Here is a 21321-nt window from a genome sequence, read left to right as displayed (position 1 = left end):
ATAACATGCAAAACAGTTTCAAAGCTCTAAGTCAAAGTTTGAATTTCTTTAGTCTAATTAGGTCAGTCTTAGAAAATAAATATCATACACACACACCTGGACTATAATGCAGAGCAAGTGAAAGCACATCACCCTCCCTTTATCTGCTTTTCCCAAAGTGCCTCAGATCAAATCAGGGAACCACAGTGGAGCTTCTGATTGGCCGACAGCGGTTCTGCTGGTCAGGTCCCAGGTGTGTGTTTGTTTGTGTGTGTGTGTGTGTGTGTGTGGTGGTGTGTGTGTTAATCTCCAACAACCACTCCCCTTAGGCCTGTGCTATAAATATCAGTGTGTTTGTTCTCATGTTGCAGCGTTAGGTAACACCGAGGCAGATGCTGATGAGATGATTAACTGTGAGGCAGTTTAGCTAAATTCATTTAAAGAGTAACGCACCAATGATGACAGTTTTCCAGTTGACCTCATCCCACCCATCCCAAGCATTTAATGGAAGCTAACCGATCAGATCTACACATTAGCATCACACTTTAGATATGACAACAGTCTGCGTGACTGACGAAATATATCATATATTTTCAATGCAGTTGCTATTTCAAAATAGTTTCTTTGAATGACCAAAGAAGCATCTTGTTTTTCACAGAGCACAACAAATGATCTATGAATCCATCTGTGACAGATAGCCATTAGGGGCTAGTGTATTGATTATTGCAGCTCAGTAGAAGAGAAATGAGTGTGAATTTAAAGCACACTCAGCAAATTGCTTTATTACACTAAAAACAATATGCAGCTTCTTGCCTTCTGTGAGATGTAGTTGCATTTAAAGCCGTAATCAACAGTTGTTGTCCCCATACTTCGAAATTCCCCCTGTGATCTTCAGATGGGTCAGGTCAGACTCTTGCTATTCATTTATCTTGTTCGTTTGACTCAAACAGGCCCAGATGATTTCACCTTTCCATTTCTGTGAAAATGCTTGGAAATCCGGATGAATCCCCCGTTTGGACAGCTGTAGAAACGCGTAGAACAGTTCATACAGCATGATATATCCCTCGGTTAGACCATCATAAAAGGCCTCAGCTGAATTGCATCATCGGCGTATCACACTTACTATAGTGCTATGGGGAAGGTGTTAGAGACATTAAGCAACTTGTTACACCAAAAAGGTTTTTTATTCTCATTGTGACGGCAAAATCAATATTTACAGCTTTAATGAAAGAGTTCAGTCGGACCAGCATAATGGGAAAAGGCTTTTACATAGTTGTCTCTTTTGTTTTTAAATAAATAGGGAAAGGATGCGTCACAGTAGAATCTTTTCATCTCCAGTAAACTCCCCCATTTCAATGAAGAAACAACAGGAAATTGTGAAGATTTAGGCAAAAGTAAAAAAACAATTACACCAATTAACTTTGTGGTAAAACTAAAAGTGTTTGATCTTACATTTCCCATAATGCAACCAATAACATTATTTTCAAGAGCGGCGAAAGTGTTTTAAAACTTCATATTTCACTTATTTTACTTAAAGTACTGTGAACAGGAGACTTGGATTACATTGTAAAGCAGACACGTGGCTAATTTAGCAAACAGCTATTTAGTTCAGTCCAATCATGACGACACACTCAGTCCATTTTGTGATTGGTTTGAGCTTTTAGTCAAATCAGTATCTTTTGATATATTTCCCACCATGATTAAATGAAAAACAAACAGACACTCTTCTGAGCGTTTGCCAGTCAAGTTTTATTTCATCTTTGAGAAAAAAAAGAAATAAAAGAAAAGTTTGGTCTTTGTAAACATCTATATCGGTTTTCATGTCATGTCATTTTCAGCATTTAAAAATACTATACTCTTTACTACGACATTTCCAACATCAACACTGTATTCAGAATGAGTTTAATTCATGCATCGACACACTCGTGGACGGAAGGATGAAAAGATGCGCGCGTCCACACACACTCGCTCACACAATAAAAAAGGGATAATAGCACACTATTTAAATTGTAACTATGCTAATTTCCTGTTCTACTCCGAGGGCTTTTTTTCATTTTACAAAACAAAATCACCAAAACAACATAAAACCTTGGACACAAATTAAATATTGCACAATAAAATAATAATAATAAAATAAATTGAAAAATTGAAATGAAAGATAATTATATCAAAAGCACTTTGTGACCTCATAAATAGGGTGGCATGATATATAAATAAAATGGAAAGCAGGAAGTGATATAATATATAAATATTTAGAAGGTAGAGGGGTACAAAACATTGATAAATAGAGGTTGATCAACACACACACACACACACACACACACACACACACACACACACACACACACACACTAGAGATGTCTCTGAAATTAAAATGTGAAAATTGGTTCTTTACAAGCTCAGTATCTTTATATCTCTAACTCATATACACATAATGATTTATGTCTGTAAACACACACTCAGACACACATGCACAAATAATCGACCTCGCAACCGTCACTTAAAGCGTCAACTAAATACACTTTCTTAGCGGGCTTCTGTTGTCATTTTCCAACTAAATTAAAGTGTAACATTGCTAGGAAATATGTTAAGTTTAAAAGAGAGCCAGAGTTTTGTGTGTGTGTGTGTGTGGATTGCTTGTTGATAACCATATCAATCATCTGTGTTTCTACAAGTGCAGTACGTGTGTATGTGTTATTTACATGTGTGTGATTGTCAGCATCATGACATCATGCAATCGGTTTGTAGAGTCAGTGACCTTAATGTATGACAGCTACTCACACACTGTACACACAAACACACACTTCTTCAAACAATGTGCCACCATCTATTTCAATCTTGATTGCCAGCCAAATCTAATATACGTCTAATTCGATACACACACACACACACACACACACACACACACACACACACACACACACACACACACACACACACACACACACACACACACACACACACACACACACACACACACACACACACACAGGAAATGGAGGGAATCCAATTTCCAGGCCTTTTTTTACTGTGGGTCAGGTTGGCATTCAGATTCATTAATCTGGCGTTTGGGACTCAGCCAGGGACGCGGGGGGCAAGCCCTTATAAGGAGATTACAACACCAAGCGGCACAAACAAACAAAGGCATACATACGCATGTAGACCTACACACAACGGATACACATGCAAACAAGGTGAGACATGAGGAACACAAAGGAAACGATACACACACGTCGGAGGAAACGAAGAGTAATACATGTAGGAATTGGACCGCAGAGAGAGATCTAATGAATGAGAAACTGTCACATTCACTCTAAGAAGGGCAAGTGAGAAACATCAAAGGAGAGGGACACACACACCAGCATCAGTCAAGAAGACAACGGCTCGCAGTTAGATGGTCGCTAAGCAACAGGCAAGAGACTAAAAATATGGTTGCGTTTCTTCACTCACTTAGAAAGCATGCACGCGCACACACACACACAAAGTCAGTCTTATTCCAAAAAGGATTATGAACCTTTAAAGAGCCTACATTTCTAAATCAGTCTCAGTATTCTTGTGGCGTCACTATGATCCCGCCCACTCAGTCTTGGCCCTGCAAACGTTAGAGGCTGGAGTCATGGAGAGACCGTTTGGCGCCTCAGAGGGTCAGGAGCCATGCCAACGTGTAAGTCATGTCAAAACTAACTGATGACCGACTCCTGTGTTTGAAAATATACGGTGCGCTGCAGGACTGACTCAGGATTTGAGAGGATCTGGATGGTCAGTCTGACAGGTTCAAATAGGTACGGGTAATTCCAACATCATGTCAACAAGCACCGGGACTAAGATTGAGGATAGTGGGATACTTTCAGTAGATTCTTCTACTTTAAGACATTTAGATCTGCATGTTGGGAAACTAATGGAAATATAACAGAATAAAACACGAGAACTCGTAATAAAATAGTATCTGTTTGGGGGTTTGACAAACTTTTCTCTCCAGGATTGGATTCCTGACCTCAATATTTTTCCCAAAAGGCCCTGGAAGCACTTAACATGCTGAAGAGTCCTCTGTGGGGGTGTAAACCTGTGTCTAATTTCTAGACAGCAATAGGAAATATTTGCAGCCAAGAAATATTCTTTTGAAAGAGGGCAAGCGCATCGATGGCAGGGGGCCACATCTCTTTATCAGTGAATATTGGCTGTGCCTGTCAGATATCAGCTGATGCAGAAAACAGCTGTTCAAGGTAGATTTTACTGCCACTTTAACAGATTTTCTGCAATTAAGATTGGATTCCTTCCTTTATGGCTGTCAGAAAATGATGGGGACTGCTGTGGCGTTTAAAACGTCACATTTGATTGAAGGGGTGACGCAGGAAGTCATTTCCACCCGTGTGTTTTTGAGCCTGGTGAAGACTGAGCGGGCTTTGTAAGAATTTACATACAATTGAAAGCAGCGGGTAATTTGTCCTTATCTGAAAGAAAAAGGGCGGATGGTGGGCAGGTAAATTGTTGTTTTCGGTCCCATTTTGCTCTCTGTGGATTAAACAAAAAAGCTAAATTATTGTCCTTACAGGATTTTCCTTGAAGTTTACAACGAGCTGTGTGGGCAGCTGAGGGGAAAATGGTTGCTCGTACGCTGCTGTTAACAGAGGGATTACATTTAATAATCACCTGCACCATATGCCATCCCTTCTGCCCAGCTTCAGCCCAGCCCCTGGGCAAGGCAGGGCTATAAACACATACGTTATATAAATCTGGATTCAACGCACTTTGAAAAAGTGAGGATTTCATATGATATGTGGCATAATATTCTCTACTACAAACCTTCACACACACCATGCCTCAATCAATATAGAAGGGCTTCTATACAAAAACGAAATAGTTAGCACAGCTTTTGATAAAGGCTCGTACCCATAAAAATACCAATGGTTAAGCACATAGATCTGTAGTGTGAACACCTTTAAATATGAGTTTTTTTACACCTGGCAGCTGGTGGGACTTGTACGACGCCTGCGAGGTAAAACGGCACACTGGAGATGAACGGTGATCTGTGACATTGTTCTTCTATTACATCTTTGGATAACAGAGGATTTGTGATTTTTGTTCAAAGAAACATCCTAACGTGACGACTGCCACAGAACAGTCGTGTGATATTTCAGAGCTGCCGTACATTTCCCTCAGAGACTCCTCTCTGTCTGTGAGTCCTCCAGCCTTTTTCCCTGGTGGTGGGATTCCCTTAAATGTCTCCTTGAACTGTGTTTCAGAGGAAAGAAGGGCGACAATTTCCTATTTCCTCCGGGGTTTTCACATAAATTAAATATCAGTGTTTCTCACACACATCAATAAAAGTTTCTTATATTATCATGTACAATTAGAAACACTAGTCATAGTTTGATTCGTCATCAATGTCCTCCTCTTCATAGTCGTTAACTGGCGTCCATCTTGTTCTGAAGATAGCGTTACATCATTTCCTGTTTAGTCCCGATTTTCGTTTCTTCGCCATTACAAGCGACTTTCGAGTGTTAACAGCTATGCTGTGTATTGCACGACGCTTCTTCATTCAACTTTTACAAAGTGGACTGCTTGGTTTTCCAGACTTTTTTATCACACGTTTCTTCTCCATCCCACTTTTCTCCCAGATGCTAATCCGACATTTTGAATCCTCATGTTACATTCTTCCGAACCACCTGCTTAAACCTTTTTTACCTCCATATCTCCATACTATATTTATATGTCTTTATCTTAGTTAACTTTTTTTTTTTTTTTTACAATTGCACGGTAACAACATCAACACGTGACGCCATTGAAAAGTTTAGAAAAGAAAGGAGGGGGGGGGGAGACTCCATGGTGGGATAAACGAGGCTGCTGATTGGCGCAAAAGGAGGAGGACTTGGGATTGGCTCAATTAAAAAGAGGGATTGATGGTGGTTACTACAGCGTTTCATTATCACAACTTTAAGACAAGTCCTACAGCGGGTAAGGCAAAGGGAGGGATGAGTGTTTTGTAGGAAAGAGTGTGTGTGGAGGGGTGGAGAGTATATTTCGCAGTGTATTCACGAAAAAAAGAAAATGGAACAGTCCTGTGTTATCCTGCGAGAGGTCCTCCAATGTTATTCACCTGAGGCCCCACATTGTGTGTGTGTGTGTGTGTGTGTGTGTGTGTATGTGTGTGTGTGTGTGTGTGTGTGTGTGTGTGTGTGTGTGTGTGTGTGTGTGTGTGTGTGTGTGTGTGTGTACATCTGGGATAGGGGTTCAACCTATAAGTCACTGGTAGTATTAACAGAGTACAGTGGGTATGATTCTTCCTGTGTAGACCAGATAGGAAAAAGCAGAAAGTAGCAAGAGAGAGAAAGTGAGGAGAAGAATATGTATTCGAATCCATTCTTCTTTTTCTTGTTTCTTCTCCAGTCAGTCCATCGACTTTATCCACAACATTTTTCTAGTTGTTTTGCCTCCATGTCCTCTTTTATCTTCCTCCCTAAATCTTCCTCTTCAACTTTTTCTCCGAGTGATGGCGTCACACCTCTCCTTGCTCCAAATCTCTTTTTCTCTCCTGCTGATTTGGCAGTATATTGAACGATATCAGATTAACTATTAAACCGTGTGGTCCACTGACGATGATGGATGATTGAGGTAACAACATAAAAGCTCCTTTAAAACATACATTTATGTGAAATAAATCTTAGTTAGGAGGGTTTATGTCTCTTTAACACTGGGTAGATGGTGGGACTCCTTTCCTAAAAGAGCTGCTAATGCAAAAATGACTTAGTGTTTGCAGGAAATAAATAAATGGAGAGACAAAAATATATCTGAAACACTGAAAATCGTAAAAAAAAAGAGGAAATTGAGAGTCCATTATTGATCCGCCTCTGCTACCCATCTGTCCTGGACCTGTCCGTCTGAAGACTCCTCTCTCCCTTCCTCTCCCCCTCTTGGCAGTGGGTCAGTCTCCTCTCCATTTAGAACACTGGTAGATGGCAGTAGGCCTCCAGTGAAGCCAGCAGGATGTAGATCAGCCACATGGAGAAGAACAGCAGCGACGTGATAATCTTGCAAGTCCGCGGCCCCCCCAGCTCCCCCCCGGCCACCGAGGCCCGCCGCCGGTACAGCAGGATGAGCATGCAGATGACGGCCATGATGGTGTAGAGCGTGACGGAGAAGGCCAGGTTCCCTGGGTCCACCTTGAACACCTTGCCCCTGGAGCGCCACACCACGGCGGCCAGGGTCCACGCCACGCCGATGCCCAGGAACACGTTGACCGCGTTGGAGCCTGTGACGTTCCCGATGGAGGCGTCGGCGTACTGATCCTGGATGGCGGCTACCTTGCTGGCGAATGTGTCTGGAGGACAAAGACAAAGAGTTTACAATACATTTGAGGTGTTTTGATACCACATTTATTTAATGATGACCAATCCACAGGAAAAGCAATATGAAAACATACAAAATCAGGCAGGAAACAAATGTAAAACATCACCTGATGTCAAACAACACATCAAGTAATGTGACTTCATGGACTTTTGATTATCTATTATAAATGTCTTGCTGAAAGCCACTAAGGAAGTGACCTCAAGGTAACAAGGAGTATAAAACCACCCACTTATGGTAGCGTACTCTATCTATATCTACATCTATAGATATAATCTGACAGGCACTATAAAACAAGTTAGTGTAGAAATAGTCTATGGAATTGTTAATGAGAAGACTGTTAGAGATAAAGAGAGAAGCACATACGTACAGGCAATTAGTAAAAATAGACACATACTGAGACACATGGACTCAAATGAATTGAGAAAAAGGACTTGGAAATATCTGTATATATATAATAATGTAAGTGGCAAATACAAAGTATACACGAGCCACAGTTAAGATCCAGGTTGAAAAACCCCCCTGAATTTTCATTTCATTAACATCCATGTGATTTTATGATGTAAATTTGTCAGGGAAATTCATGTTTTAGTTCCGTACTCCGCAGCTGTATATTGGCATCAGCTTGAGACAGAACAGATGTCATTAATGCTGTAACATGATGCAGGCTGCTGCGCCTGCTTTGAGCTCTTTGGTGCTGAACATTGAGGAGGAATTGGGTAAAAGGCGCAGAGGCTCTACGACTGGGTTGGCAGGGAACAGCAGGGAACAGCTGCCAGTTATTGTGCGCCTGTCTCGGCTTATTTCTATTTATAGAGATGAGTTTCAATTCTCATTTGAATGTTAGGCGAGATTAGTGGAAATTCATATCCCAACATGAAGAAAATCCTCCAAACTTTCTTGGGGGGGATGAATTGTCAGCCCGTCGGAAGCAGACCTCACAAACAGAAATGAACGTGTCGACATAGGTAAATTAATCTGTGGGTTTGAGACATGAAATGGCACATTATTGCCTCCACACACAATACTAAGTACTGCTGGCAACACAGAAAACAAAACCCTGTATGAAATGCAACTTCACTAACGTTATACATTTTCTTGAATTACCTCTTAAAAGACCCAATTACAGATCCAGAAAGGACAATGAGAAGCTGGTAACTCTAAATATAAAATGGTTTATCTTGGTGATGTTAGTGAACATATTCCTCCTCTCTTTTGATATAAACGAGCCCCCTTAGCACACCTCCAGCCCCTTCAACAAGCCAATATGTCCTCTACCAGTCTAGCAGTAATGGTAATGTAATTTCTAGATTACAACTTTGTTATCCCCTGGTTTACTATGTTGTTACTGAATAACGGTTTCACATTACTGTAATGTAGAAGAAAACGAAGTGTGAATAGTGTACTTAACTGGTCAACGTCAGAAACATAGCAAGTTGGGAATGTAATCTATTACTGACAGGATTGTCTGAACACTGTTTGGGATTGAGGGATAACTACCATGATAATCTCTTGCCTGTAAGAAAAAGTGAACACGATGTCATCCTTAATACAAAGTGAACCAAATTGGATTTTTAGGAACAACATAGTGTAACTGTTACTAGATGTTGTGTTTTAATCAGGACTATATCTCCAGTAGAAAGTAAACAAACATGTACCCCCATTGTGCTGAGGTGGTGTTAGTAAAGAACATTAGCTGACCCTTTAAAAATGATGCTCAATTTCTTGAATGTGACACCAATAAAAAAAGACAAAACTATTTAAGTGCATGAGCCCATAAGCTCAGGATGCATTGTGTGAAGATAAACTATGATTTCATAGCAAATATCAAATATTGACATCACTGATATTGTTTACAGGCATGAATGGTAACAGATAAGCTCCATAAACCTCTTAACAGCCAGAAACACGCAGCAGTTCACAGCGATCAAGCCTCCGATCAGCATTTGCTCTCTAATTGCCTGAATCGGCAAAACTGGTGTAAATTGGCGGGATAATCCTCCAGTGTGTCTCCATTGTAATAATGCAGAGCTGCTTATTTCAAATTGTGCAAGTCAGAGAGCGGGTAACAAGAGAGGAGATGGTTCTAACAGACACATGAACACACACAAACACACACACACGAGGGAACACACACTCCCTGGGGAAGTAATAATGACCTAAGGAACCTGCCTCACCTTGGCAGAGAAAACACATTTTCACCCACACACACCTGGGTACCTCAGCACACAGAATGATGGATGATGCAACAGGGAAAACACAACATGCAATAAGAGGAGGGGAGAGAGGCAGAATGGAGTAGGGTAACACCGAGTCAGAATAATAAATTGACCGGGATGGGGCACGAGAGCACGGTAAGAGAGAAGTGAGAAGGGGTATGAGAGGGAGGAACAGATGAACATCAATGTGGCTTGTGTTGGGACAAACACACTGTTAATGGATATCAAATATGTGTTTACAGTCCCCAAATCCAGCACACAAAATAAATAATATGACTCCTAAAAGAATTGATACAGACTTTGCTGCGAGCCAAATAGTTCCTGCATGGAGGAATAGCAAAGGAGCTATTCCTATACATCATAAGGAGGGGCAACAATAAAACGGCTGCGAGAGAGATGAGGAAGGGAATTTAATTAAAGCCCTGGGACAACGCGTGCCCTTCAGGCGCAGACAAGCTCGGGCTCAAGGCTGTGATGGAGCCTCCATTTCACGCATTTTATTTCGAGCCTGCCTACTGAGGGCGGAAGCTATTCAAATCAAAAGATGAAGAAAGGATTAGTCCAATTCTTTTTATGGGTCTGTCAAATCCGAAATGTGGGAAAACTCAGCATCAGTAAAGGCAGTATGCGCCATGACACATTCAATGATTTGCCTCCATCTTTCTACTCACCTGGCACAGATGTTCCCAGCGCCACAAACACCACGGCCGTCACCGAGTCCTTCAGGCCGACCGTGCAGCCAAAGTGCGAGGCCAGGTCTCCGGTGACCGCCGTCAGGACGCCGATCAGCGATATGGAGACGATGAAGCAGGCCCAGCCGTTCCAGTACTCCGTGGGCGGGACGAAGGCGAACAGGACCTTCCAGAAGACGGTGAGGAAGTGCATGATGTAGTCGAAGCAGGACGGCAGCCGCTCCTCGCCGCTCTCCTCCTCATCGTCGTCTCCTTTGGGGGTGGAGGAAGATTCACACAGAGAGGAAAAGCAGGGAGATAATTGAAAGAAGTAGAAACAGTGAGTGGGCGATAACGTTACACTGTGTAACGTCAAATCTAAAGGCCCTGTCACACTGTCCCGAAATTGACACCCGATGGACACACGAATATGGAATTGTGAATTTCGCACGATGATGGCCCCGAACCACACACGAAGGCAACATTTACATTACATTTAAGACATACAACTGCAATGAAAGTACCAAAAACAATTATGTTACAGTACTATGATACTGTACTGATATCTTCAGACTTTGTTCTTTACTTTATCCGTCGTTATATGTAGAAAATATGACGTTTTCTCCGTAATGTTGTTTCCATAACAACAACAACTTCCTGTCAACTGTCCTTCAAAATAATATATTATATCCTTTTTAGTTTCACAGAACACAAATTGGGTTATTTACATAATATATTTACATGATTTTGTTGTGCAATAAAACAACCCGATGGACACACGATAAAGGAAATGTTCAAATTCGGCTGTGATCGTAGCTACATCGGGCCATTCGTGAGGGCATCTAAGCCATCGTATGACCGCCGGTGGAGTTTCTCAGGCTCCGACAGCAACTTCGTGAGCAGTGGCAAAATCTTTGACATGCCAAAAAATTGCCGAAGGACCTTGCGAAGGTTCATTTTGTGTTGAATTCGTGTATCAATTTTGCCCTTCGTAAGGCCATCGTGAGGGCATCTTGTTATCATCGGTGCCATCGGGCATTCGCCCCGATCAGAGTGAGGGTGAATGCACCGATGATAACACGAAGATGACACGATTTGACAAGATGCCCTCACGAGTGCCTTACGAAGTTGCCGCTCACGAAGTTGCTGCCGGAGCCTGAGAAACTCCACCGGCGGTCATACGAAGACTTAAGATGCCCTCACGAATGGCCCGATGTTGCTACGATCACAGCCGAATTTGAACATTTCCTTTATCGTGTGTCCATCGGGTTGTTTTATTGCACAACAAAATCATGTAAATATATTATGTAAATAACCCAATTTGTGTTCTGTGAAACTAAAAAGGATATAATATATTATTTTGAAGGACAGTTGACAGGAAGTTGTTGTTGTTATGGAAACAACATTACGGAGAAAACGTAATATTTTCTACATATAAAGACGGATAAAGTAAAGAACAAAGTCTGAAGATATCAGTACAGTATCATAGTACTGTAACATAATTGTTTTTGGTACTTTCATTGCAGTTGTATGTCTTAAATGTAATGTAAATGTTGCCTTCGTGTGTGGTTCGGGGCCATCTTCGTGCGAAATTCACAATTCCATATTCGTGTGTCCATCGGGTGTCAATTTCGGGACAGTGTGACAGGGCCTTTAAGGGAGGCGCACAATCTGAAGAGGCTAACTTTTAGCAAAAATGTATCCTAATTGATTTGACATAAAATCCAATAATTAGTTACATATTTGTGGTAATAAGTATTCTTGCCAAGAGTCTTTAGGACAGCTTGTCAGATTGTTGTATAAATCTGGCATTGATTAAACAAACAAGATACAATTTAGGAGTGAGATTTAGATGTAAAACTTGGAAAAGTGGTAATGCACTTCCAAGCACTTCCAAGCCTGTAATAAGCTAAATAGCTGCTATTATTAGTTTATGGACAAGAGACAAGTATTGATTTACTCATCAGTTGGCAAGAAAGCAAAAAAGAACACCCACTGTGTTTCTTTCCAGCGGGACTAGAGAAAACCTCCCTCCCTCTCTCTAGTGTTAACTACGCCCATATTGGGTGTTTAGAATCAACAATGAAACCTGCACAAGTACACTTTAAATAGTTAAATAAGTGCAAAAGAAAGGTTCAACATAAAATGCTGATGCAAACATTTCCGAAAATGTACTCAAATAGTCAAATAGGAACTCAAGAACCAGAATGTGTGTGTGTGCGTGTGTGTGTGTGTGTGTGTGTGTGTGTGTGTGTGTGTGTGCGTGCGTGTGGGTGTGTGTGTGTTACCTGCGCTAACAGTGACGGCGTTGACAAACTGCTCCCTCCAGCTGCTGCTTCCCACCACCAAGGCCAGGTTTGTCTTCTTGATCAACTTATCTACTGTATTCTACACACACACACAAACACACACGCACAAAAAGCAAACATGCAGGAGCACACAGACCAGAAAAGACACTCAAGTTGTTAATTCACTCATATCCACACAGAAACTTTTCAATTAGCTCTCATGCTGCAAAGATACATTTAAAAAGTCCGTAATTCATAACACTGACAACTTGAGGGTGGAGGATGCTCATTAATACGATGCTGTGAAATCTAGGAAACCCCTTCAGGCAGAGTGGGGGAGGCTTCTGTTTAATAGCAGCGAGGAAGGGGAATAATGAAAGTTGTTGATGCAAAACAGCTCCAGCAGTCATTATCATAACTCAGCTTTGTGAGGAGGAAACCCTGCATGATTTACTATTTAATAAGAGAGACCACATCATTTTATATTCAATATACTGTGAATTAGTAGTGTCAACAAGATAATTCAAATTAATTCCAGTGTGGGGCGACATTTAAGGATGTATGCATCGGACTGGGATTGTAACACCTCAGCATTGTTCAGTAGAAGATGGAGGAACTAGCGTTGCATGCACGAGAGAGGGAGGAAGATGGATAACCTGTTCAGCCCGCCAGAGAAGTGTGTGTACTGCTCTCTGCTCTCACACACACACACACACACACACACACACACACACACACACACAACACACACACACACACACACACACACACACACACACACACCACACACACACACACACACACACACACACACACACACACACACACACACATACACACATATATAGAATGACACAAATGGAAAAAATATGCAAATGAAATGGGCAACAAAAATATGATTTTCAAAACAATGACAAAAAGACAAAATCATGAGGAAATGATAAACAGAATGAAAACATTGCATGACAAAGACAGGCGCCTCAAGAGAGAATGATCTGTAATGATCCATGGCTGAATAACAATGCAATGCTTTTTTTACATAACATTTATTACATGACTAAGCAAATGTATTTCTCCTTTGCTGGATGAATGATCTACCAGCAACTTTTCTTTCCTCTAAGGCACCAAGACGACAGCTCAATTTGAGTTTGTTGTTGTCTTCTGCATGTGTGATATCAAAATGACATGCATCTCAACAGAGAATCCATTACATGCTAACAAAATGAATCATTCATCCTCTGGACCGGGGGGGGGATGGGGGGGAGCTAACACGCACTTTAAACCATTTCAGATGCAATTTGCATTTTGGCTCTGTTTAATTTTCTGAATGCCAAGCTGGTTGGCATTATTATTTCTACAAGACTATATGGTGATTCATCTGAAGAGCTTACAAAACAAGATTGCCTGTAAATGGAAATATGTGCAGAAGAAACCGGCTCACCTTGAACTCGTAGGACTCTTCGATGACCACCTCTACTTGTGTGTGTTCGCCCAGACTGGGACAGCCCATCTTGGCCACTTCTTCGTCCTCTGCTCCCACCAAGGGCTTGTTCTCATTGGAGTCCCCTGCAGAACCCAGAGAAGAAAGGGTCAGTGAGGTCAGTACGTTGGGGTGTAACTGTATGGAGGTTATTCAGTACCAACTAACAGAAAGCAAGTTAAAGGACATCAATTTCTGTTGCAGTGAGGAAACAGAGGTTGTGTACACATTCACTTTCATTCTGTAGTTTTTTGTTGTGAGTATTGCAGTGTTTTTTTTCATGTTATGATCATATTTTTGTACATTGAAGAACAGGCCTTCTGTTCTGGGGTTCTCTTCACTTTTTTGTTATTTTTACCTTTACCACAAAACCATTCAGTCACTTTATTAATATTGGGCTGAAAACACATACTGTAAACCTACTGGTCTAGGGTTGTTTACCCCACAGAGGAGATCATTGTTAGATGTGCTTTGTTTGTTTGTTTAGATTAAATAAAAACGACTGGCCTGGTTTTTATGAAATATTGTGAAATGGTAAGGCATGGGCCGAGGAAGAACCCATTACATTTGGGAGTGGATTCAAATCACAGGGTTCCTTTCAAGATAAGGCACCTTGCCCTGGCAAAGCTTTGTTGCTGGTGCGAATGATATCAGCCTATTAAATCAGTGGTTTTCAGCCTCATAAATCTAGGTCAGAAGGGACCTGCTGCACCAGGAGGAAAAAGAAGATGACAGTAACCTCTAGCCACTTGAGTTGTTATAATAAGAGCAATGGTAAACAAAAAGTCAGGTGATCAAGTGTTAAGAGTAACTCCATAGGGGTGGAGGGTCAGGAGCGATGGATACCCAGGAGGGCCGGTGTTCTTGTACCATATGAAACCAAACAACATCTTTATCACAATAGTTGAAGGTAGACGGTATGTTGCCCATTCATAGAAAGGTGGTCCCTTTATTGTCTAAACTAAATTAAGTTTTGTGTTCTGTTCAAGACGTTAAAATGTCAGGCCTCTCTTTCATATTCTTTCTCTGACAAAACAACCATAGAGCTTCGTGGTATAATATTTGTTAGTGCCATTCTCCTTATTAAGTATTATATATGCATTGAGCTTCGGCCTGGCATTGAACTAAAATCATTTTCCATGTATTTTTTACATTTGTCTGATTTTTACCAGAGCAGGATGAATTGTTTTTATGGATTTGCTGGGTTTTCATTTATCAAAGTGTGCTGGCAGCTGTGAAATTGTAAATGCTAATATTCAAAGGATGATGTGAGAAATCGGATCAATCAAACTTTCCATGTTATAGTAAATATGAAGACCCACGAGGAAGGGCCGATGTTCTCACATGAAACAATCTCTCTATCTCTCAAACACCAAACGTTCCTCCACACACCCCTCCATTCATCCATACGTCTCCTCCTCTCTCTTCAAACTCAGTGTCTGTCAGTAATTGAGTCAACTGTTATCAGTGTAAACCTGCTGTAATTGAAAAGAAACGACAGCATGTGCGTGTGTGTGTGTGGTTCAGTGTGTGTATGTCCCTCCACATGTGACAGTCCTATAAAACCAATTAAATTCCCTCTGTGATGAAAACATGCCCTGGGCTGCTGGCTCTTCATGACATGACATGGAGAGAACAGACCTTTCCCCCACCAGATCTGTCACTTTATCTACAGAGGAAGTGTAGCATAAGCAGCACCATCATCACCATCATCACCATCATCACTGCTCCATCTGTGTTCATACAGGACGCATTCAGGCAGCGTGTCAAGTGTAGGTCACCCGGCGTGTAGCATAAGGCAGATTTACTCTAATTTTTCTTCCACACTTGCCCCTGCTAACATCTCAGTAAATGAGCTAGTAGATCATTTGAATTCAAAATTAAAAATGTATAGATGCCATTGCTCCACACTAGGGTAAAGGAAGTGACTGGGAAGAAAATATCTCCATGGAGAAAGGCCATGACCGTGAGTGCAGAAAAAAGAGTGTCGAAAAGCTGAACATAGGTGGCGAAAAACAAATCTCCAGGTTCACTTTGAAATCTATAAAGAGAGACTTGGCCTTTATAATTTGGAATTGAAAACGTTCGACAGTCTTTCTTCTCTGACATCATTACCAAAACAATGCACGTGCCTTGTTGCTAACCGTCGACAGACTAACTAACCCCCCAGTGTCAGTAGCCCTCTTGTCAAATCTGAGTTGACAAATATGACATGTGGGGTTCCTCAAGGCTCCATCTTGGGGCCTCTTCTCTTAACGTCTACATGCTACCACTGGCTCAGATAATGAAAAACAAACAAAATAAGTTACCATAGCTATGAGGATGACACACAAATTTACGTAACAATTTCACCAGGAGACTATGCTCCAATTCAAACACTGAGTAAGTGCATTGAACAAATCAATGACTGGATGTGTCAGAACTTCTCTCCAATTAAACAAAGATAAAACTGAGGTAATGGTCTTTGGAGCCAAGGCAGAACGTATAAAAGTTAGCGCTGAGCTTCAGTCTGCAATGTTCAAAACAACAGATAGAGCCAGAAATCTAGGTGTAGTCATGGACTCTTGACCTGAGATTCAAACAGTCACATTAAAACAGTTACTAAATCAGCCTACTATCACCTAAAGAATATATCTAGATTAAAAGACTAATGTCACAGCAGGATTTGGAAAAACTTGTCCATGCTTTTATCTTCAGTAGACTGGACTACTGTAATGGTGTCTTTACAGGTCTCACTAAAAAATCTATTAGAAAGCTGCAGCTGATTCAGAACGCTGCTGCTCGAGTCCTCACTAACACTAAGAAAGTGGATCACATCACTCCTGTTCTGAAGTCTTTACACCTGGCTTCCTGTGTGTCAAAGAATAGATTTCAAAAATACTGCTGCTGGTTTATAAAGCACTGAATGGTTTAGGACCCAAAATACATTTCTGACCTCCGGCTAAATTATGAACCATCCAGATCTCTCAGGTCTTCAGGGACTGGTCAGCTTTCTGTCCCCAGAGTCAGAACTAAACATGGTAAAGCAGCGTTTAGTTATTATGCTCCAAATATCTGGAACAAACTCCCAGAAACCTGCAGGTCCCTGCAACTCTGACTACTTTTAAATCCAGACTAAAGACTTTCTTTTTGCCGCTGCTTTTAATTGAACTATTCGCATCTAAACTGCACTGTAACTTTTATCCATGTATTTTTTTCTTTTAATGTTTATTTTATTATCTTTTCTTTTTAATGACTGATTTTAAATACCATTTTCTTAATGTCTTTCGTTTTTTGTAAAGCACTTTGAATTGCCTTGTGTTGAAAGGTGCTATATAAATAAACTTGCCTTGCCTTGCCTTATATGAGATTTTGGTTGATTGCCATTTTCCTTGTCATTGAGGCGCTAAATAATGAATTAGTTGCAATCTTACTTGTGTATACTGAGGGTGGGAAGTGAAAGAAATACTGTATGTCGTAGAGCAATGGTCCCAAACCTGCTCGGAGTGTTTTTTATTGGCCTGAAGAAAAATAAATCAATGCAGCTGCTTTCTTCCCCCATAGAATAATGTGTAGTGGTCTGAAACCCAGGTTGACAACCAGTCTATTAGAGAGAGGTTAGATGTGTGTACATTATTCAGTGAGGCAGAGAACAGAAGAAAGGATAGAAAAGGGTGAATTGAGGATAACTGACACAAAGGAACGGTCTCTGTAAAGTGAAAGGACTCAACAAAAGTCTCTCCACATTTCTTTTTGTCTTTTCTGTCAACATTCGAAAGAAATGTCAAAGCTGAACAAGCAGTAGAAATTACTTATTGACTTTCAGCGCCGGTTCTCTTTAGCCTTGAGTAACCTGCCAGAGAAGCTGTCTGTCACTGTAATTGGCCTTTTTAGAAATGAACTTCCTACATTTTTTAGAAGTTGAGGGGCTTAATGTTTTAGAATAGTGGATTTCAAAGCGCTGAGGTTATCTATGTGGACTCAAAAAGATTTAACTGACAGAGGAGAGGAAGGAACATGATCAAAATAGATAATAATTTAAATTGCGTTAAATATGGAATTATGAACAAAAAATGAAAATGTGTAGTCCTTTCAAACACACATATAGATTTGTTTTTTAAACACCTCACAGCTCACGTCCAGAGTTCTTTAAATCCTTTCCACGTGCTTCGTTCAGTGTGAAATGTTTCCCAAGTTAATCCGAGTTTGGATTGGTGGATTCAGACAATCAATGAGAGTCTCACTCTGTGAATAAGACTTTGGTGTGCAGGAGACCTGAACCTTAAATTAAGACTCATTCTGTTCGTCACACACTCTTAAACACACAAACTCACTCACCGTGTTTCTGCCCTATCTCCAGCAGAATGGGCTCTCCCAGCTCCAGGGTGAAGGTCTTGTTCTTCTCATACAACTCATCATCAATGATCTTCACCTCGATGATCTTCCTGTTAAAAGAAGAAAAGAAGATATCTTTAAAAAGTTGCACTCCTCTGTTTTGTCTTGCAGAGGATGATGAGCAGTGTACGCAAGATTAAAACCCAAGTTGACATTACTCAGAGGCGCACTCTTATGAGGCAGCTTACCCCCCCAGGCCCTGGTTATATATTTCTTCCAGCTGACAGTGATGCAATGCAGCACAGCCACAGTAGGAAATGTACAATCAGGAACACCTAGGGGTAACCCTCCAATTGCAGCGCAAAGAGTTTTGAGGGGACACTATCCAGAACACATAGAGTACGATTCAAAGTAGTTGTGTGAGAAATGTCTTATTATAAGGAAAAAAGTTAGATGGCATCTCTGAGATATGTCAGTATATTTAGATCAATTTAAAAAAGTGAAAAAATATTGAACATACATTACTTGAAAAAAGAGTATGGGAGCCCTGAGAAGGAAGTGAGAAAAAACTAATTCTGGTGATCAGTTTTTTAAAATCTGATATTTCTGAGTTTAATGCACTCTAATCACACAATTTTCTCACTTTTTTCCCCTGTTCTAAAGCCTTAAACATAGGTGATATTTATTTGTATTTGATCTAAGTGCACCATTAAAAAAAGGTTTGCCAGGTGTGTGGTGGATACACTAATGTAGGCAGCAATTACAAATTAGTAACATAAAATGTAATCAACAGATAAAAAAGTATTTGACTGCTGTGTAATTGATGCTGGTACACATATTTGTATTGATATTGGAGAATAATAACCTCAGTATGAATAAAGTAAATATTCAAATAACTAAATCTTTAATAACATCCCATAATTTAAAAACTGTCCTGGGTAGCAACATGAGATGTGTATACGTTTTCTATGGAAATCACATCCGTTTGGCCTCTTTTGTCCTGTTTCCACCCAGAGTTATATGGGTGACAGGCAATGAATTAATTTCCACCTGGTGGTGTCATCATCTGCTTCCCTGTCAGCCATGTTGGCTGTGACGCCACAAAAAGGCTTCAGTTCAACAAAGAGAAACCAGAGGGAGGAAGGAGTGGAGGAGGGGGTGAGAGAGTGATGGAGGTGTGGGGAGCTGGAAGCACATTGTTTTCATTGGTGAGCTGTCACGGCAACAGCGGATAAAAACCGGCTGGATTTTCTATTTCCAGAGTCAGGTTGAGCTGCCTCCTTTCAACAATGTTGGAAAAGATATGAAAGTGTGGTTTAGTCAGATGTGGAACAATGGAGGGGAAAAAACACCCAACAACGATGAGTGATGTATGCAAATCCATTAAGTGAAGGACAAGTGAGAACAAATTAAATATCTGTTATATTTTAAATCTTGCATCTGATTTATATTTTCCTGTCCCTAAAGGCCCTGTCACACTGTCCCGAAATTGACTCCCGATGGACACACGAATATGGAATTGTGAATTTCGCAATAAAACAACCCGATGGACACACGATAAAGGAAATGTTCAAATTCGGCTGTGATCCTAGCAACATCGGGCCATTCGTGAGGGCATCTTAAGTCTTCGTATGACCGCTGGTGGAGTTTCTCAGGCTCCGGCAGCAACTTCGTGAGCGGCAACTTCGTAAGGCACTCGTGAGGGCATCTTGTCAAATCGTGTCATCTTCGTGTTATCATCGGTGCATTCACCCTCACTCTGATTGGGGCGAATGCCCGATGGCACCGATGATAACAAGATGCCCTCACCATGGCCTTACGAAGGGCAAAATTGACACACGAATTCAACACGAAAATGAACCTTCGCAAGGTCCTTCGGCAATTTTTTGGCATGCCAAAGATTTTGCCACCGCTCACGAAGTTGCTGCTATGACCAGCGGTCATACGAAGGCTTAAGATGCCCTCACGAATGGCCCGATGTTGCTACGATCACAGCCGAATTTGAACATTTCCTTTATCGTGTGTCCATCGGGTTGTTTTATTGCACAACAAAATCATGTAAATATATTATGTAAATAAGGCAAGGCAAGGCAAGGCAAGGCAAGGCAAGTTTATTTATATAGCACTTTTCAACACAAGGCAATTCAAAGTGCTTTACAAAAAATGAAAGAGATTAAGAAAATGGCATTTAAAATCAGTCATTAAAAAGAAAAGCTAATAAAATAAACATTAAAAGAAAAAATACATGGATAAAAGTTACAGTGCTGTCAATTAAACATTAAAAGAAAAAAGTACATGGATAAAAGTTACAGTGCAGTCTAAGATATGAATAGTTCAATTAAAAGCAGCGACAAAAAGAAAGAAAAAAAATAACCCAAAAATAACCCAATTTGTGTTCTGTGAAACTAAAAAGGATATAATATATTATTTTGAAGGACAGTTGACAGGAAGTTGTTGTTGTTATGGAAACAACATTACGGAGAAAACGTCATATTTTCTACATATAACGACGGATAAAGTAAAGAACAAAGTCTGAAGATATCAGTACAGTATCATAGTACTGTAACATAATTGTTTTTGGTACTTTCATTGCAGTTGTATGTCTTAAATGTAATGTAAATGTTGCCTTCGTGTGTGGTTCGGGCCATCTTCGTGCGAAATTCACAATTCCATATTCGTGTGTCCATCGGGTGTCAATTTCGGGACAGTGTGACAGGGGCTTTAATAGGAACATTTTAGGCTTTTAATTTGTTTAAGCAACCAATCAAAATGGTTATGCGAATCATTGACATAAAAAACACCCCCATGCATTTCGCATTCAGAAAATAATATATTTTTGGTGGGGTTAAAAGATTTAACTCAATTAAAAATAATATGAATATATAACTTTTTACCTGCAGTTTTAGAAATGTGACATTTTTGTCTTAAAAGATAATATATAGTACCGTTTTCATGACATTACCAATTTGTTTCTGTGTTGTTACTAAATCCCCGAATGTGATACGACTGAAAGTGTAAAATAAAAA

General features: G+C 40.5%; 1 protein-coding gene across 8 annotated transcripts in view; it reads right to left on the bottom strand.

The window, feature by feature from the left end:
- Positions 1–1141: 1141 nt before the first annotated feature.
- The window catches only part of slc8a4b (solute carrier family 8 member 4b), a 119445-nt gene continuing 99265 nt past the window's right edge, over positions 1142–21321 (bottom strand). For 6 of the 8 annotated variants that reach the window (XM_034223504.1, XM_034223583.1, XM_034223350.1 and 3 more), the window contains exons 13-18: positions 18299–18405; positions 13943–14067; positions 13158–13193; positions 12502–12601; positions 10214–10486; positions 1142–7297 (exon numbers count right to left, since the gene is read on the bottom strand). In XM_034223504.1, the coding sequence (XP_034079395.1) occupies positions 6918–7297; positions 10214–10486; positions 12502–12601; positions 13158–13193; positions 13943–14067; positions 18299–18405 (1021 nt within the window). In that variant the 3' untranslated portion in view covers positions 1142–6917. The remainder of the gene's footprint in view (positions 7298–10213; positions 10487–12501; positions 12602–13157; positions 13194–13942; positions 14068–18298; positions 18406–21321) is intronic. The other 2 variants (XR_004569743.1, XM_034223773.1) reach the window with 2 other exon arrangements.

Source organism: Gymnodraco acuticeps, unplaced genomic scaffold, assembly GCF_902827175.1.
Source record: "Gymnodraco acuticeps unplaced genomic scaffold, fGymAcu1.1, whole genome shotgun sequence".
Classification (NCBI taxonomy): domain Eukaryota; kingdom Metazoa; phylum Chordata; class Actinopteri; order Perciformes; family Bathydraconidae; genus Gymnodraco; species Gymnodraco acuticeps.
This window is presented reverse-complemented; position numbering and strand designations above follow the sequence as displayed.